The 19,090-nt window shown below is 42.3% G+C and overlaps 1 protein-coding gene across 1 annotated transcript; it reads right to left on the bottom strand.

Annotated features, from left to right (window-relative positions):
- Positions 1-380: 380 nt before the first annotated feature.
- On the bottom strand, positions 381-15,943 carry LOC143601173 (putative choline kinase 3). Its single transcript, XM_077078650.1, has 9 exons — positions 15,937-15,943; positions 15,679-15,808; positions 1,893-2,184; positions 1,664-1,785; positions 1,390-1,585; positions 1,158-1,275; positions 998-1,045; positions 645-745; positions 381-513 (listed from the first exon to the last, which is right to left on the bottom strand). Exons 1-9 carry the CDS (start codon positions 15,941-15,943, stop codon positions 421-423), a joined length of 1,107 nt encoding a protein of 368 aa, XP_076934765.1. The 3' UTR covers positions 381-420.
- Positions 15,944-19,090: the final 3,147 nt, after the last annotated feature.

Genomic DNA, 19,090 nt, shown 5'->3' with positions numbered 1-19,090 from the left:
TAGATTATGATTACCTCATATTTTCGGTTACACTTGAAAATTTGTCGCTAAATAGTAACCAAATTTCATATATGTTGCATTCAAATCATATAAATTTTATTTTTCATTTTTAATATTTTCAAAGTTTGTTGGTACATATTGATAATTTTACATGAGAACAAAAAGTCTATTATTAAAACATCCAAACTAATAGTTAACAATACTAATTCAAATCAAACCATCTAAAAACACCCCCAAACAACCAAATTCGCGATATCATATTACACATTTACCGTCTAGAATCGAACTCAACTTTACACAATTCTTTTCAAGTATACCAACAAAACAATGCAGTCTATGTTGTTGTTATCTTGTTCACACAACTTTTACAACTAAAAAAACAATGTGTTTCATGTGCCATGTGTTACAAAACCACCATCATTACTTCAACACTTGTGGCTTCTTCAACCAATACTGACTAAACCTCTGTCTAGCATACTCCATGTAATCAAACTCAATTTGGTTAACATAACCCTGTTCAAAATATTAACAAAAAAATAATAATAATAATAAATAAATAAATAAATAAATAATTTAAAAAAAAATTAAAACTATTTAAGCATAATATGATTAATAAAGAGAACAAAATGTTAAAGATAACGTACCGAGATTATTCCCCATAGTCCCCAAAACAGATGGTTTGCAAGAGCGTATTTTTCCACGTCGTCGATAAGCTGGTCGACATCGGTGTCGCTTGGTTGGTTTCCTGTGAACATCAACAAACAACACTTATAGTTATAGAATTATAATATTATTCGGTACCCTACCCACACTACAATACAGGTGAGAGTTGTAGATTTTGGTAAGAGTTGTAGATAAGATTTGCTTGACTATTATTAACATATAAGTCTTCAAGACAAGAACAATAAATGTTTTATAAGATTACAACTTAGACTAGTTCAACGTTGTTGGTACATATTTCAAGAGGGTAAAACCGTAAAACTGTAAAAAATCTAACCTGTTGAGCTAAGATACGCCTTCACGAATCTTTGTCTCTCCTCCAAACCTACAATGTTTTAACAAGCATACGTTAATTCAAAATGCCGAAAATACCCTTCAGTCGTAACATAACAGAAGTTTTCCAAATATTATAAAAAATCAAAGACTAAAAATATTACTTGGGTACTTGTTATAATCCAAAACTTGAGGCGTATCGGTGTGATAATCAGCAGCCCATTCACAAAAGTGATTTGCAATATCATAACCCGCAGGGTTATAGCTAGCATACTCATAGTCCTGTTTAGTTCACAAGATTAATAAAGATTCAAACTTTATCGGTACCCATTATGCCAAACATCATATACTGTCAACAATACGAAAAAGTTTCATTATTCGGTAAAAGTAACTTACGATAAGTGTGACGGCTCTTGTATTATCATCAATCATAATATTCCCATATTGCAAATCATTATGACAAAAAACAACATCTTGGTGGTGTTTCGATAACTTGTTTTCCAATGTGTCGATTTCATTTTCTATAACATCGAGTTTGAATTCGTTAGCGTGTTCTTGAGTGCACAAACTTCCAGCCTTAATCAGCCATTTTCTGCAAAAAAAAAAAAAGAGATATCAAGTTACCATCAAAATTCTAATATATTTTATAAATCATTAATACACAATATACCTCATTGTTGACCAAAGAACAACAGTCTTTGACCCGGGCATATTAAAGCCATGAAACTCCCAAACTTTGGCTGCAACTAGTGTCGATATTTCGGGATCATGAAGATCAGAAGCTGACAGTGTCTGTGATTTCATGAAATGTTATTAATATATTTACTACTTATAGTACATTATGTCATGAAATGTTAATGCTAATAACTTAATATATATATATATATATATATATATACCTTTGCATGAATAAACTCCTCAACTCTGCCTTCGGGGAACAGCGCAAGAAGGCGTGGGCCATGCCCGTGGGTCGAGATCAGCTCAAAGGTCTGGATTTCCTCGACCCGGTCAAAGAAAATATCCGACCCTTCACCATAAATTCTAACCAAAACCGCTCGTTCTTCAGCATCAGTGGCGTTTTTGGGCCAAGTAACTCGATAGACAATGTTCGTCATCGCGCCACTTAAATGAACGGCTTTTAACTTGTTTGTATCTAACTCATCTCCCCAATCCTTAGCGAGTGAAGAAACACTAACCAGACCCCGGGCAAATTACTGGTAACCTGGGGGTTGGAGAGATGTTTCCCACGAGGGGTTAGACCCTTGGAAGATGGTTCTTCTGATAACCTGCAAAACAGACACCGTGAGCTCGTCACTGAGAAGGGGGGGGGGTTCCTCCTTGTGACCACCCTCCGGCGTGAGAATCAGACTAAATTGCTCTTTAAATATAAAAGTATATTAAGAGATTGCTAGAGCAGATATCAGGTATATTATGATGATATAAGATGAGATATGATATGATGAGATGGTCATACCATTTGTGGTATTTATAGCCGAAGGTAGGTTTCCAAAGAGGTATGGCCGGCTGCAACAGTGTTCCTGTTCTACCAACAGTAGCCTACGCACGTGCCCTGCTGGTAGTTGGTGGGTAGGTAGCGGCTGATAGTGACCAGGCCTGCTGTATACTATTCCTGTTCCACCAACTGACGGCTACGCACGTGGTATGGCAGTAGTTGGTGAGTAGGCAGCGGCTAATAGTGACATACAGTGCAGGAGCATGCTGCTCGCCATACTGTTGTCCATAAGCTGTCGTATCTTTAGTCAGATCTTTTTCCCATACCTCGTCATGTACAGTACAGAAGATCTTCCTGTATCGTACGGACTGGCTTATTTGGGCGGGAGTACTCCCCCTCCCGCCCTTGTGCGGGATAGTTCCCGGCTTCGCTCATTCCTTCAGGTGACACTGAGTGATTGAGAGCTAAGTGCCTTGTGCGTGTAGCCCTGCTGCGCGGGTGGCCTTCCCTGATGGCTTGTATCCGAGGCTGCGGGGACAGGCGGAGTCCTTCACCATCGGGAGGCATTTCCTGCGGGACCAGCTTGCGTACTGCGCGTAAGGACGTCACGTCTCTGAGCATGGTTGGTCCTGCGGATCCAGTTGGTTTCTGCGCAGACGTCCCTCTTCAAGGTGAGTCTTGCGGGTCCAACTAGGCTCTGCTGGGACCTACCTCTTCAAGTCCCCCCAGTCCAATGTTCTTCTCATGAGTGTTTAATAAAGTGAGGTGAACTTTTGGACTTTTAAGCAGAGGGTTTTGAAAAGGGTTTTTTAAGGTTTTCCATGGAGATTCTTCCCGCGGAAGTCCTTGTCACTTGCAGAAATTCCCGAGTTTCCTGCTTGGTCTTTGGGTATGATGCGGGTAGGCTGTAACCTCCTCGCAAGTCAGGAGCGTTGAGTCCTACTTGTGTGGATTCTCCGTGAGGTTTTGGTAGTTTTGAACATAGTGATCAATTATGTTAAAACCACCAATTCCATCCTGGAGCTTCAAACAACGTAGTTCTCGACGTTCCCGCTATGCGGGGATGTTATTTCCGTTTCCGCAAGCATTGCCCAGAAGATCCTTCTTGGTTTCAATTCTCAGCGGAGCGCTAGGTATGTGAAGGGTTTTGCCTTTACACTGTACCTGCGCTCGTCTTACGGTTACTTTACTTCCAAGGTATTCCTGGCGTCAATTCCCTGCGGGTGCTAGGTATGTGAAGGGTTTTGCCTTTACGCTGTACCCGCACCCGTCTTACAGTTACTTGGTTGCCGAGGTACTTGGCTTCAATTCCCTGCGGGTGCTAGGTATGTGAAGGGTTTTGCCTTAAACACTGTACCCGCATCCGTCTTACGGTTATTTGTTCGCCAAGGTTTTCTTGGTTTCAATTCCCTGCGGGTGCTAGGTATGTGAAGGGTTTTGCCTTAACACTGTACCCGCATCCGTCTTACGGTTACTTGTTTGCCAAGGTAAGGGGTATTTTCCCGCTTACTTTTTAATATTTTTAAATTTTGAATTTTGAAATTCGAAAGGTTGGTGGAAAGATAGGAACAGTCCAAACCTCTGAAACGTTGTGCGACAGTTTCTTCTGACTGTGTCAGGACGTGCAGGAAGTTATGGTGACGTGACATTATATGGTCATTCCAGACGCTTTTTACGGCGCGTGGGCGCGATTTTTCGGGCGCGTGGCCGCGAAATTACTGGCACACGTCCTGTCAACAGCTGTTGCCAGCCTGCTTTTTGCCACGTGTCATAGTTTCATTGCACCTTCGATTTCTCTCTCCTCCGCATTAAATTCACCGCATTAATTGCGATTAGTATATAAAGGGGGAGAGGCCTCTTTGTAATCCACACTTTCACTTTTCTTCTTCTTCTTAGTGATTTCCGGCAAATACTCCCGTTTTCAGGCAAGCATTTTCCCGAAATCACTTTCTTCTTTCTGCAAAATGTCTTCCCATGATGCTGAAGCTGTAGCCGATGATAGGAGTACTGCTGGCGAGTGCCAGTGTGCTCTACCTGTCGATCAGTACCAGTACATCGTCATGAAGTTCATGCTTGAGTCTCTTGAGCCTGAGTTTCCTGAATCCCACCAGACTGTGTACGATGCCCCCAGTGGCAAGATCGGGGTATATGCTGCATTCTTTGTCTATGGGAACCTTAGGTTTCCTTTGACAAAGTTTATGTACCGTGTCCTGGAGAGGCACGGTGTACACCTGACCGAGGTGCATCCGATGGCGATTGCCAAGATCCGGCACTTCGAGTGGGTGTGCCGGATTCTGGGTATTGAGCCCTACGTGGACCGCCTGATGACCTTCTATACTTGGAGGTGCGTCCAGGGGTGGTACACCCTGACAACCCGTATTAAGGGTTTGAAGATCTGTGTGACCGAGCGCAGTCTCCGATCGTGGAAGCGGGAGTTCTTCTACATCTCTGCCCGCGCCATCCCCATTGCCATGAAGTTCAAGAAGGGTCAAGCGCTTCCGAGCCTTCACGCTTCCAGCTACCAGGAGGCGGAATGGTTCGCGAAGATATCCCGGGTCCAATCTCCGGTTTACCGGTTTGCGGAGTCCGGGATGGTGCTGCTGGGGATGAGCCGGGTATGGAAGGTGGCGTCTCGGTTTCCTATCCTTCTCGAATACGGTTTGAACTCTATTCCTTATGGTATGTCTTGTCTTTCTTGCTGATATTAGTTTATTTTTTAACTGTTTCTTTTCTTTCAGAGGGGAATAATTTGGAGTCGCTCCTGTTCCCGCGGGAAGCTGACGGTCCCGTGCGGGTGGGCACTCGTGCTCTGGACGACAATGAGTTGCCCATCCTGGAGCAAACGGCGGATCGATTTGTGGAGGTCTATCCGCCGGGCCAAGAGATCCTGAGCCACCGGCGGCCAGGTAAGGCGATATTCTATCCTCAACCCCTCAATGCTGTACCCGCTGCTGGAAATCCTTACATCCTGTCTTCTTCTGAGGAATCCGCAGATGGTCCTCCCCTTGTGCGGAAGAAGAAGGCTGCCGGAGGGAAGGGAAAGGAGAAGGTGGCCTCTACGGCTGATCCGGTGCTTCTATCTGACACCGAGTCAGATAGTGAAGAGGTGGCGGGGAACCCCGGTGGTGAGAAGACCACTGCTCCGGAGGCTACGACTGTTACCTCCGGAGAACCAATGACGACGACGGTGACCGGCGTCAAGAGACCGGCCCCATCGGGCTTGTCCCCGCCCCTCCGTACGTTCAGGCTCAAGAAAACCCGTAAGTACAAACATTCTTTTTGTAGTTTTATCACTTCATAAATTTATTAACACTTATCTTCTTGTGCAGGCGTGGATGTTGACGCATTCCAGGTTGAAGTACCGAGTAGTACCTCTCCGCCGATGACGGTAGGCTTGGTCAGCCTACCTGAGGCGTCGACCCAGGCGCCTGCGCCTGGTCCCGCTGGTTCAGTTGCTCACTCTGAGCCGACTGTTCCAGCCGAGTTTACGCCACCGCCGGCCGTGAGTGCGATTTTTACGGCGTCCTTCACCGAGCCGGCGGTTACGATTGCTGCGGATTCTGCGGCAGCGGCTGCGGCGGCTGCCACCATGCCCCCGCCACCGGCACCGACGGCCGGCCCATCAGGTACGCATGGGAGTACTCGCCAGTCTTTGCCACCTTCCCATCTGCCTGACCTTTTGGATGGGTTTCCTTTGGGTTCAGGTGATGGGTTCGGCGGTTATCGGCCTGTTATAGACCCTACAGGTGCGTAGGTTCCTTTGGCCCTTTTTCACTTTTAATTTTTTATCATCTTTTTCCTAACTGCTTTTTTGTTTTTTGCAGTGTCGGATTCCAATGAAGTGTATGTTCCGCGATGGAACATACGCCGAGGAACGACCCTTCGTACCCCTGTGGAGTGCGTGGACTGGGCTCGCCACGCTGCTCCTCATGGTGCGTTGGGGGAAGCCATGGCTAGCTACCAGGAGGGTAGGCTAACCAATGAGCTTCGGGTTCTCCAGGCCCGGATGCAGCCGCGCGTCGAGCTGCTTTGTCGTGAAAACGACAAGTTGAAAGCAGCTCGCGCCAAGGACGTATCTCAGGCGCGTGCTCTTCGGGAGGAGAACCAACGATTGACCGCAGCTGCTGCGGAGAAGGAGAAGGCCTTCAAGGCCCTCGAGGTTGAAGTTCAAGTGCGACTCGAGGCCCGCTCCAAGGCTGCCCAAGCTGTTAACGAACAGATTCGGCTGGCTAAGGAGACTGCGAGGAACGCGACTGAGAGGGCTACCAAGGCTGAAGCCGTTGCTGAGCCTTTACGCATGGAGAACGAGGAGCTCAAGGCCCAATTAGAGGCTCTCCAACGTGCTCATGATGCCTTGGCCATGGAAGATGCCAAGAAGCTCCAAGAGATCCTGGACCAGAGGGGCGTGCTTGTCCACACAGAGCGGAAGCTTAAGGGCGTTGAAGAGGCTGCTGCAAAGGAAGTGCAACTTGCCAACCTCAATAAAAGCGAAGCCGAACGCGCCTGCACCCAAGCCCTGGTTGCCAAGGAATGGCTTCTTCGAGAAGCGTTGCCTCAGGTATTTTAGCTTTACGTCTTCACGCTTTCCTTTGTTCATAGAAAAGGTGTTTGACACTTGTATTTTCTTTGTAGGTTGTGCATCGTGTCTTCTCAGAGACATCCTACGACGATGCGATGAGCGCAGCTCTCAACGCTTCTCACGAGGATGGGGAACGGGCTGGCTTCCTGCTTGGTCTAGGGTTCGTTGAGGAAGGCTTCCCGCCTTCCAACTTCCCTTTGTACAATGTTGACACTGAAGCCATATATGACCAAGCAGTAAACCAATATGCTGCCTTCCCGCATCCAGTGGTGGAGAAGGTGAACCAAGTAGCTGCTGCTGATGATGGGTTAGCTGTCCTTAAAGCCTTCCTCAAACCGCCTCGTTCTTCTGATGGAGCGGGTCCAAGTGGAGGCGGCCCTGAGGCTTGATCCTGAAGATCCCTTCCCATTGCTAGGATAGTCTTGTACGGATGTATTTATTTTTCTTTTCGTAGGCGGGTAGTTACCCGGCCATTCTTGTAATAATTCATTTGTGAAATGTTAATCTTTTTGCGTATAAGATTGTTATTTCCTTCTTTGGGTTCCTTGCTTTATAAACTTATGACTTGCATATTTAGTTTAAATTAGCAATTTTCCAAGTGTTTAGAATAGTTAACCTGTTGCGCGTGGTTGATAATGGGTGTGAAGTTTTGCTTCCTCTTTCGTGATTGTGCGGGTAGAACCGTCACTTGCACTTAGTAGGATGGCAAAACTTTACCCTTATCTGACCTGCGTGTAGGTTTTCCTCATCCTTTGAGGATAAGTTAACCTTTGAACGTGGTTGATAATAGGTGTGGAGTTTTGCTTCCTCTTTCGTGATTGTGCTGGTAGAACCGTCACTTGCACTTCGTAGGATGGCAAAACTTTACCCTTATCTGACCTGCGTGTAGGTTTTCCTCATCCTTTGAGGATAAGTTCCTTTGAACGTGGTTGATAATAGGTGTGGAGTTTTGCTTCCTCTTTCGTGATTGTGCGGGTAGAACCGTCACTTGCACTTAGTAGGATGGCAAAACTTTACCCTTATCTGACCTGCGTGTAGGTTTTCCTCATCCTTTTTAAGAATTGATTTGAACCGTTCGACGCGCGGTTGTCAATAGGTTAGTGTTCAGTTTCCTTTAATGATTCATGCGGATAGACCGGCACTTTCATTTAATGGGATAATTGAACTCTTCCCCTTCAACTGACCTGCGTGAAGGTTTGTCACGTTATTGGGTTCGTGCGGGTAGGACCGCCTTCCCACGCAACGACTTCACGTAATGTGAATGCCGTCACCAGTGTTGCATAGTTTAACCGTTCGACGCGCGGTTGTTGATAAGTTATTATTCAGTTTCCTCGTTATGATTGGTGCGGATAGACCGGCACTTTCATTTTTGGGTGCTGAACTTTTTCCTCTTCAACTGACCTGCGTGAAGGTTTGTCACGTTATTGGGTTCGTGCGGGTAGGACCGCATTCCCACGCAACGACTTCACGTAATGTGAATGCCGTCACCAGTGTTGCATAGTTTAACCGTTCGACGCGCGGTTGTTGATAGGTTATTATTCAGTTTCCTCGTTATGATTGGCGCGGATAGACCGGCACTTTCATTTTTGGGTGCTGAACTTTTTCCTCTTCAACTGACCTGCGTGAAGGTTTGTCACGTTATTGGGTTCGTGCGGGTAGGACCGCCTTCCCACGCAACGACTTCACGTAATGTGAATGCCGTCACCAGTGTTGCATAGTTTAACCGTTCGACGCGCGGTTGTTGATAGGTTATTATTCAGTTTCCTCGTTATGATTGGTGCGGATAGACCGGCACTTTCATTTTTGGGTGCTGAACTTTTTCCTCTTCAACTGACCTGCGTGAAGGTTTGTCACGTTATTGGGTTCGTGCGGGTAGGACCGCCTTCCCACGCAACGACTTCACGTAATGTGAATGCCGTCACCAGTGTTGCATAGTTTAACCGTTCGACGCGCGGTTGTTGATAGGTTATTATTCAGTTTCCTCGTTATGATTGGTGCGGATAGACCGGCACTTTCATTTTTGGGTGCTGAACTTTTTCCTCTTCAACTGACCTGCGTGAAGGTTTGTCACGTTATTGGGTTCGTGCGGGTAGGACCGCCTTCCCACGCAACGACTTCACGTAATGTGAATGCCGTCACCAGTGTTGCATAGTTTAACCGTTCGACGCGCGGTTGTTGATAAGTTATTATTCAGTTTCCTCGTTATGATTGGTGCGGATAGACCGGCACTTTCATTTTTGGGTGCTGAACTTTTTCCTCTTCAACTGACCTGCGTGAAGGTTTGTCACGTTATTGGGTTCGTGCGGGTAGGACCGCCTTCCCACGCAACGACTTCACGTAATGTGAATGCCGTCACCAGTGTTGCATAGTTTAACCGTTCGACGCGCGGTTGTTGATAGGTTATTATTCAGTTTCCTCGTTATGATTGGTGCGGATAGACCGGCACTTTCATTTTTGGGTGCTGAACTTTTTCCTCTTCAACTGACCTGCGTGAAGGTTTGTCACGTTATTGGGTTCGTGCGGGTAGGACCGCCTTCCCACGCAACGACTTCACGTAATGTGAATGCCGTCACCAGTGTTGCATAGTTTAACCGTTCGACGCGCGGTTGTTGATAGGTTATTATTCAGTTTCCTCGTTATGATTGGTGCGGATAGACCGGCACTTTCATTTTTGGGTGCTGAACTTTTTCCTCTTCAACTGACCTGCGTGAAGGTTTGTCACGTTATTGGGTTCGTGCGGGTAGGACCGCCTTCCCACGCAACGACTTCACGTAATGTGAATGCCGTCACCAGTGTTGCATAGTTTAACCGTTCGACGCGCGGTTGTTGATAGGTTATTATTCAGTTTCCTCGTTATGATTGGTGCGGATAGACCGGCACTTTCATTTTTGGGTGCTGAACTTTTTCCTCTTCAACTGACCTGCGTGAAGGTTTGTCACGTTATTGGGTTCGTGCGGGTAGGACCGCCTTCCCACGCAATGACTTCACGTAATTATGCGGTGAAAACCGGCATATTAGTGTTCAGAAAAGTATAAATGTAAAATCATCAGCTTCGATGTTCTTAAAGAGAATCATTTCCATTAGAAGTGGCTCTTGGCCTTTTCTTTACAAATTGGAATTGATTTACATGCAAACTGTGTAAATGAGCTCCCTTCCATCATGTTGGGATGGGAGTGCCATCGAGCCGATACGCACCTGGTTCGGGATCTCGTTCTTTACGCAGCATGTAGTCTCGATATTGAAGCTGGAATTTTGATTCGTGTTTTCCCCAGCTGGGGTTCTACACGCACCCGCCTGCTCAGCTTTTATTGCGCCACGAGGTGCGCGAGCGTCCCATCTCTGACAAATGCTTCGACCATGTCTTTTACGTCTGTGCATTCTTCAGTGTTGTGGCCTTTTGTCTTGTGAAAGTCACAGTATTTGCTCCGATCAGCATCGTGACGATGTCGGATTATTGGAGGCTTTGGCCACGGGAGCTCTTCGGTGGCGAATATCTCAGTGACGCTTTTGCTGAGCGGCGTCCATCTGGAGTTCCGGTGCGGGTGTGCATTATCCCTTCCGCCCAATCGATGTTGCAAGCCGGATGAGGTGTCAAAGTTTACCCTTGACTGCCAAATGCCTTGCTTCCGCTTTTTATTTAGTCGGGCGTTGAGGACGTTGTCTTCTCTCGTCTTCTGAGTGTAGAGGTTTGTGCTCTGTGGCAGATCTCTACCCAGTTGCTTCTCCGTTTCCGCATAGCGTTTTGCTGCTGTCATGATGGCATCCCATGTGGATGGCATGCCATCTTTACCCGTTAGGGTGCGGATGAGCTCTGGGTCGTGCGCGCCCTGGATGAAGGCAGCGCGAACAAGATCTTCGCTGATATTGCCCAAACTTAGCTTCTTTGAGTTGAAGCGAGTGATGAAGTTTGGCAGAGATTCATCTTCTTCTCGTATGCATTTGAGGATTGTCCATTGCTCCTCGGTATACTTCCGTTGCTGGCTGAAGTGTTGGCTAAACTTCTGCTGGAAGTCTGCCCAGTCGTAGATGTGGTTGACCGGTAGACGATCAAACCAAGCTCTAGCAGCCCCAACAAGCGTCATTTGGAACATGTAGCACCAGGTGGGTTCCGTCCAATTGCTGACGGTTGCCCCTGCTATGAACCTGTTCAAATGATCGTCTGGATCAGATATACCGTCATATGTGCCTATGTTAGGCATTTGTTTGGCACTCTTTGGGGCGATTGCTTCCGCAATATCCCTTGCAAACTTGGACGTCCCTGCATTTGCAATGTTTGGTCTGAACGTTTTGGAGAAGTCTCGTGGACTTCCACCTGTGCTTTTTGGTTTGAAGGCTTGTCCAAAATGCCTTTTCGGTTGGGATTCCATTTCCTTACGCTTCCCTTTTGCCCTATGGCGAGGGTTCGCGTCGGAGTCGGATTCCTCCGAGTCATCCAAGTAATCTTCGAATTCGTCAGCCTGTTGGACGGAACGCAAGCGTTCGTCCAACTCAGCCTGGAATTCCTTTTGTCGTGCCTCCGCCCATGCCTTGACTTCATCGAGAGTTTGGCGGGGGAGTCTTCGTTTCTCAACCTGGGTATCAGTGGATCCCAGTAGGCGATCATTTCCAGCTTGAGTAACTGGGGTAGTGTTCGTAAAATTCACTTCACTTGTCCCGGCTTGGGTAACCGGGGTAGTGTTTGTAAAAACTGTGTTACCGGTGTTCACCCCAGTAGCTGGGGTTGTGGTTACCGGAATTTCTCTAACCATCTTTTGTAGAAAGTTTGAAAAAACTGGAGATAAAGTTCTAGCTTTATGCACGGATGGCGCCAATGAAGAAACACTAACCAGACCCCGGGCAGATTACTGGTAACCTGGGGGTTGGAGAGATGTTTCCCACGAGGGGTTAGACCCTTGGAAGATGGTTCTTCTGATAACCTGCAAAACAGACACCGTGAGCTCGTCACTGAGAAGGGGGGGGGGGGTTCCTCCTTGTGACCACCCTCCGGCGTGAGAATCAGACTAGATTGCTCTTTAAATATAAAAGTATATTAAGAGATTGCTAGAGCAGATATCAGGTATATTATGATGATATAAGATGAGATATGATATGATGAGATGGTCATACCATTTGTGGTATTTATAGCCGAAGGTAGGTTTCCAAAGAGGTATGGCCGGCTGCAACAGTGTTCCTGTTCTACCAACAGTAGCCTACGCACGTGCCCTGCTGGTAGTTGGTGGGTAGGTAGCGGCTGATAGTGACCAGGCCTGCTGTATACTATTCCTGTTCCACCAACTGACGGCTACGCACGTGGTATGGCAGTAGTTGGTGAGTAGGCAGCGGCTAATAGTGACATACAGTGTAGGAGCATGCTGCTCGCCATACTGTTGTCCATAAGCTGTCGTATCTTTAGTCAGATCTTTTTCCCATACCTCGTCAGGTACAGTACAGAAGATCTTCCTGTATCGTACGGACTGGCTTATTTGGGCGGGAGTACTCCCCCTCCCGCCCTTGTGCGGGATAGTTCCCGGCTTCGCTCATTCCTTCAGGTGACACTGAGTGATTGAGAGCTAAGTGCCTTGTGCGTGTAGCCCTGCTGCGCGGGTGGCCTTCCCTGATGGCTTGTATCCGAGGCTGCGGGGACAGGCGGAGTCCTTCACCATCGGGAGGCATTTCCTGCGGGACCAGCTTGCGTACTGCGCGTAAGGACGTCACGTCTCTGAGCATGGTTGGTCCTGCGGATCCAGTTGGTTTCTGCGCAGACGTCCCTCTTCAAGGTGAGTCTTGCGGGTCCAACTAGGCTCTGCTGGGACCTACCTCTTCAGCGAGTGAAACCAGTAGTTTCGTTAGTTCTTCAGGTTGTGTCCCTTCGATGATTCCACTAATCTTTGCAGTCATAACTGCAAGAATTTTATCTGCCAAAAGATGTATATAATAATTTATAATTTGACTTTTGGGGTCAAACAGATCAAGATTAATAAAAACTTGCAATCATGCATCGAAACATAATCCGGATACTATGAGCTTAAGAAAATTTGGGTTAAATTAGTAAAAATAATAATAATAATAATAATAATAATAATAATAATAATAATTAAATTCAGTAGCATATAATCATTAAATTTCAAGAAAACTGAAAAATGATTTTGACTTTTGGGAAATCAAGATTAATAAAAACTTTCAATCCTGCATCAAAACCTAGCACAAATACTATCATTTAAAAAAAAAGGTTGAATTAGTAAAAAAAATCAATAACTTCAGTAACATAATATCAATACATTTCAAGAAAACAGAGTTTGAAAAGTGATGTTAACTTTTGAAGTCAAGTCAAACAGATCAAGATTTATAAAAACCTAAACTTGAAAAGTGATTCACATAAATTTAAAAAAATTGGGTTAAATTAATAAATAAACTAACCCTAAATTATGCAATCCAAAATCTGATTTTAAAACTTCAAAATTGAAAACAGAGTGTGGAAAATAATTAAACCACAAAAACACAAACATTTTGACTTTTGGGTCAGCCATATCAAAAATTAACTCCAAAATTCATATACAATTATAAAGATTTTACTATATTAGCAATAACTTCAATCTTGCATCAAACACTATACTAGATACTACAAATTCAAGAAAACAGAGGCTGATAGGTAATTTTGACTTTTTGGGTCAAACTGATCAGTATTTATGTATGTTAACAGAATATCAACACAAAACTTAAAAGAAAAGACAATTCAAACATAATAAATAATCCAAAATCATATTAATTACCCAATTTAACAATGATTAAAAACAGAGTTTGGAAGGCAAATTAAAGCACAAACAAATACATTTTGACTTTTTGGTCTAACATATCAAAATTAAGTCCAAAATTGGCATAATAAGTAACAATTTAGATCAACCAACAATCAAGATTCACAATAAATGCAAATGATATACAATCCAAAATCGAAAACTTCAAGATTAAAAACAGAGTTTGACTTTTGAGTCAAAATTGAAGTCCAAAATGAACATATAAATTTTATAAATTTTTCAATAACTTCAATCATAGATTAAACCCTAATACCAGATTCTACAACTTCAATAAACATTGGGTTCAATTACACGTTTGACCCTTTAAATTCAAGGTTCAATATCAATGCAAAATAATATCAAAACAGAGCATTAAAATAAACCCAATTTGCATCAAAACAGAGCATTAATGAAGGGACTTACCCAAGATTATTATTATTATTATCAATCGGAATGACAATTATAACCTCCAAGATTGAAAACCCAGAAAGGAAATTGACGAATTCGTTGAAAGATTTGAGAAAAGTTTTGATTTTGAAAGATTTTGGAAACAGAGTATTATTGTTGTTGTGATTATTATTATTTATAAAAGTTGGTGGAGAATGAAATGAAATGAAATGAAAATGGATGGGCCAATGGTTGGTTGACACGTAGGATTGCGGTTTGGTGTGGAAAATGCGAACCAAACGGAAATAACAGAAACTGGCATAATGTGGTTTGGTTAGTTGGAAAGATTTATTTTGAATATTAGGTTCATTTATTTATGAATATCCTAATTCTAATTAAAATTTTAACTAGGGTTGTTTAAAAGATTCGGATTAAAAGCTGAACATAAAAAAATTTGAAAACCGATCATGAACACCCATAATCCTAACCAGTGTTGGAAAATCGTTGCCTAATCGGTAGTTAGAGGTCTGCTGATTAATAGTATTGGTCTTATCAAATCGCTAACCAGATTCTAGCCAAACGTCGTAATTACATATAAGAAGGTGAATGTATGTAAATGAAAGTTAGGTATAAAATTTTCAATCTGATTAAACACCACCAACCTGATTAATGGTTAGCAAGTTCTACAACAATGACTGATTAAATTAATCATACATTTATGTTAATGGTGGTGGTGTTTTCTTTTATATAACTATAAGTGTAGCGGGGTAACTAAAAAGTGTAAAAGATGCTGTCATGTATGTAAATAGGCACTCGCTAATCAACCCCTCAAAAGTGTGTAAGATCGGGTTGTGGAGGCGCCATGGGGGCGTCTAAATCCGCCTCATCCATTAACTCACTGTCGAACTACAACACCTCCCTTGCACCAAACTTTTTACCCTTCTCTTGTCATCCCTAATTCCTTGTAATGCCCAATAGGGCTTAGAAAGGTGAGGCCCACCTCATTTCAGCCAATCATTTTTTTATTTTTGGTTTTTTTTAATATCTAGTTAAACAACAACATGCTTGTTAAATAGTGGGTTAGTTAAAGCCCACTACTTACGTACCAATGACATCACGTTTTAATTAACTAAACCAAACACTTAGTCTAATGGTTTAACTATTTAAATTAATTCTTTATAATACAAAATTCCCAAACTCAACAAATACTTTCCCCTTGAAAAAACTCTCCCCCAATAGCTTTGCAAGTCTTAACGCTCGCTAGACGCCAACCAACTCGCTCCCAAACTCCTGACCCCCCCCCCCCCTCTCTTTCTCAAACTTGTAATGGTGTAGGGCATCATTATTTTGTTAGAACATCAACTTTCTTGTTTTTAGGCCATCGCACTTTCTAAATTTGGAGAGCTTCATTGTCTCACTCTGGTCAGACATATTATCTTAACCAGACCCACACAAACTTCAGAGTTTGGCTTGGGCGTTCCCCCAGGAAACCATACCGTTGACTGCCACTCGACAGTTGTTGTGCCGCCACAAGAGCAAAACTCTCTGATATAACACACGGTGGGACGAAAACCCGGGTGGGCTCAGGGTTCGAGCTGACAACTGGCACAAGGCCTAGCTCAAACACTTCATTGTCATAAATCCACAATCCAACAAAAGTGACGCAGGTGGGAATCGAACTTCGATCTCCACAGGAAAACCCAAACCTTTTACCACTAGGCCACAAATGATGGATTATCTTTTTGATTGTTTACATTCCATTGTGTATGCACAAGCTATTTTTTAATCATTTTTTTTCCTAATTATATTGATTTTTTTGTATTTTTATTGATTTACTGTTAGTTTTAGTTCTGGTACCGTAATATACCTAACCGATGCCGACACATCGACTTGCACCCCTAACACGTACCATGACATAAAAAGATATTAATTTTCAAATTTTAAAAAATATGTGTTAATTTTTGATATCAGGGTGTTCACAAATTTATCTTTCGGGTTCAATTCTAGTATTGATTAACATATATCGATCAAATCCGCGTTGACCTGAGCCACAATGAGCGGATTTTACCAACCGAATACACGTCGTTTTAAATAAGTTTTTTTTATTGTGTGTGTTGTAAGCTATACGAGTATACAAATGTTAATATTATTGGACACTCACCACTTTATTTTTTTGGGTTTAGTGTTGTGTATCATAACAAACTTAAATTATCAATATAAAGTAAAGTTGATGGTTGGTGCCACAAGGCCGTGATTGGGCCAAGTGGCACTACCTCAACGGTCCAATTTAAATTTTTTTTTTTGTTTTATTGGTTAAATGCTATTTCTTTTTGTTTTTTTTTTCTAGATTCGCAACGAACTTTTTGTTTTTTTTCTTTATTCGCAACGAACGTTTTGTTTTTTGTATTACCGAATTTGTGTCGACTCATCGTCACAACGTACGGGAATGACAATATTCAGGTTTTACCGACTCACCGCGCAACGTCCAGTACCGATAATGCTCAGGTTTACCCACGCCCGGGTTTTACCGAACTTAATTTTAGTTCCGGTACCATAACAAATGTCACACCCCGACCAAAGGCGGCGGAACATGCCGAGGTGTAACGATTGTCCATAAGCACATGACACTAATTAAAGTGACAGTATTTAATAAACTCATTTCATTTCCCACAACATCGAAAATGTCACATAACAATTATCCATAAAATAACCATAAACAAGATATCACAAAATATGGCAAATTGATATTGTTCATTTTTACTAATATCCTAAGGTCTTTGATGTCGTTTTCTTCACAATCATAAATCAACCAAGATGCAAACTTGCAACATTTCATAAAATAAAGTTTGTCAACACAAAGGTCGGTGAGCAATTCATAAGTTTAATCATATTAGTATATAATAAAGATAGTCACAAAACTTGCATACGAAACGATAAATAAAAGTGGTAATTTGGATAAATAGATATCGCTAAACACATTAGCGACACCTAGCTATAAGGGGATGCCAAATAGTCTAGGATTTTATAGTTATTGTTAATTGCATTACGTTAACGACACCTTGCTATAAGGGGATGCCAAATAGTCTAGGATTTTATAGTTCCACCAACCAAAAGCGATAAACACATAGGCATATAAGCATAGAACACCAAATCGAGCAATTATTTAGGTAAAGTATACAACTACGTTTGTGGTTTAAGATTCAAATATAAAGCATTTTGTTGAATAAGTATGAAATGTCACCCCCAAAATAAAAGATGGAAAATGGGGTATGAAGTACTCACTTTCAAGTGGTAAACTTGAAAGATGATAATTTGGAGATTTGTCGGAACGACGAGTTTAACGCACAATGCCTAAAAAGAAAAGAAGTCTTGAATTTAGAAAGGTTGTCTTGAAGGTCTTTAAACAAAATAAATGTTGAGAAATGTAAATAATTAAAGTTCAAGGTTTAAAATGTGACTATTTAAGAATTTATAATAATAACCCTTTAAAAATGTAAGTTTGCTCGAAACCGGGTTAAAGTATCTAACCTTAATATTTACTCAACCTATGTTAAGTAATAAGGTGGGTAAAATGCAAGAATGCAAATCCCTTTGGAATAAAGATACTAAAACGGGTTTTTTTTTATCGAGTGTTCGGGTTGTCGGTTCGGGTCTTGATAATTGGTCAAACCCAAAGTCAACTTTCCAAAATATTGAATGTTATGAGATAACTCAATAAAATTTAATAAGACTTAACCAAGTATGTAGTTCCATTGTTTTAGAACTAACAACGCACGTTAAGCGAGTGTTCGGTTTTGTCGGTCCAAACTTTGTTATGAGATCAAGTTGGATCCAACATTTCCAAGTACTTAAGAAAATATTTAAAAATCAATTTGTAACTATTTTTAAAGAAATATACAAGTCTTGATGGCTAAAAAAACACACTTGTGTGTCTTAAGCGAGCAAGAATCGGTTTGGTTCGGTTTCCATCTCACAACAAGTTCATAGATGGTTTCCACATGTCCAAACACTAAAGAACTTGTATAATAATGCACAAATAAAAAAATACCAAAAGTTAACAATAAAGTCTTTAAACAAAAGTTCGGTTTTCGGTTCGGATCGTGTTTCGGGTGAGGTAAGATTCTACAAACCCATAACCATAGAATTTGTAAAAATGATTTTAGAAACTTAGATCTAACACTAAGTATGTTTAAACAAACAAAACTAGTAACAAAGTTCGGTTTACGGTTTAGAGCTATTTACGGTTAAACCGAAGCATAGACTTTTAAAAACCCATAACCATGGAACTTGTAAACATGACCAACAAACTAAAATAAGCAAGATTAATATGTATGAACAAGTTATATAGATGTATATATATCAAGGACACGAAGTCCCCCATGAAGCCTTGCCTTATGGGGTCCGAAACCTCACCGACCGGAATCGGAGAAGTAACTACCAAAGGTAAACAAGGGGTGTATATTATATATATGTTGCACAACCATAAACAAGTATTAATAAGGCTACATAAACTAATTGAGATGAAAGACCAAAATCCTTTAAGAACACTTAAGAAGATAACCTTGAATCTTTGATGTTTGAGAGAGTTTTTTTTTTGGAGTTGTAGCAATGGAAAATGAAGAGGAAAGGTGTTGTATATATAGGGTAATGTTGGTGATCAAATATGGGTGTGAGACACAAGAGTTTTCATGCAAAATGGATCAAGACAAAAACACAAAACAAAAAAAAAAAATAATAAATAAATAATAAATAAATAAATAAATAAAAATAAAAATAGGATGTTTTCAAGACCCAACAAGTGTGAAACAATATTGTAATATAAATCCATCATTTTGATTATAACATAAGCTTCGGTTTACAAATCGGGTCGGTTTACATAATAAACAAATACAAAAACGAATACAAACA

This window comes from Bidens hawaiensis, unplaced genomic scaffold (assembly GCF_021521415.1).
Source record: "Bidens hawaiensis isolate Kalapana, Puna unplaced genomic scaffold, B.hawaiensis_p1.1 tig00055817_1, whole genome shotgun sequence".
Taxonomy (NCBI): Eukaryota; Viridiplantae; Streptophyta; class Magnoliopsida; order Asterales; family Asteraceae; genus Bidens; species Bidens hawaiensis.
The sequence above is the reverse complement of the archived record's forward strand: the minus strand, read 5'-3'. Positions and strand labels throughout refer to the sequence as shown.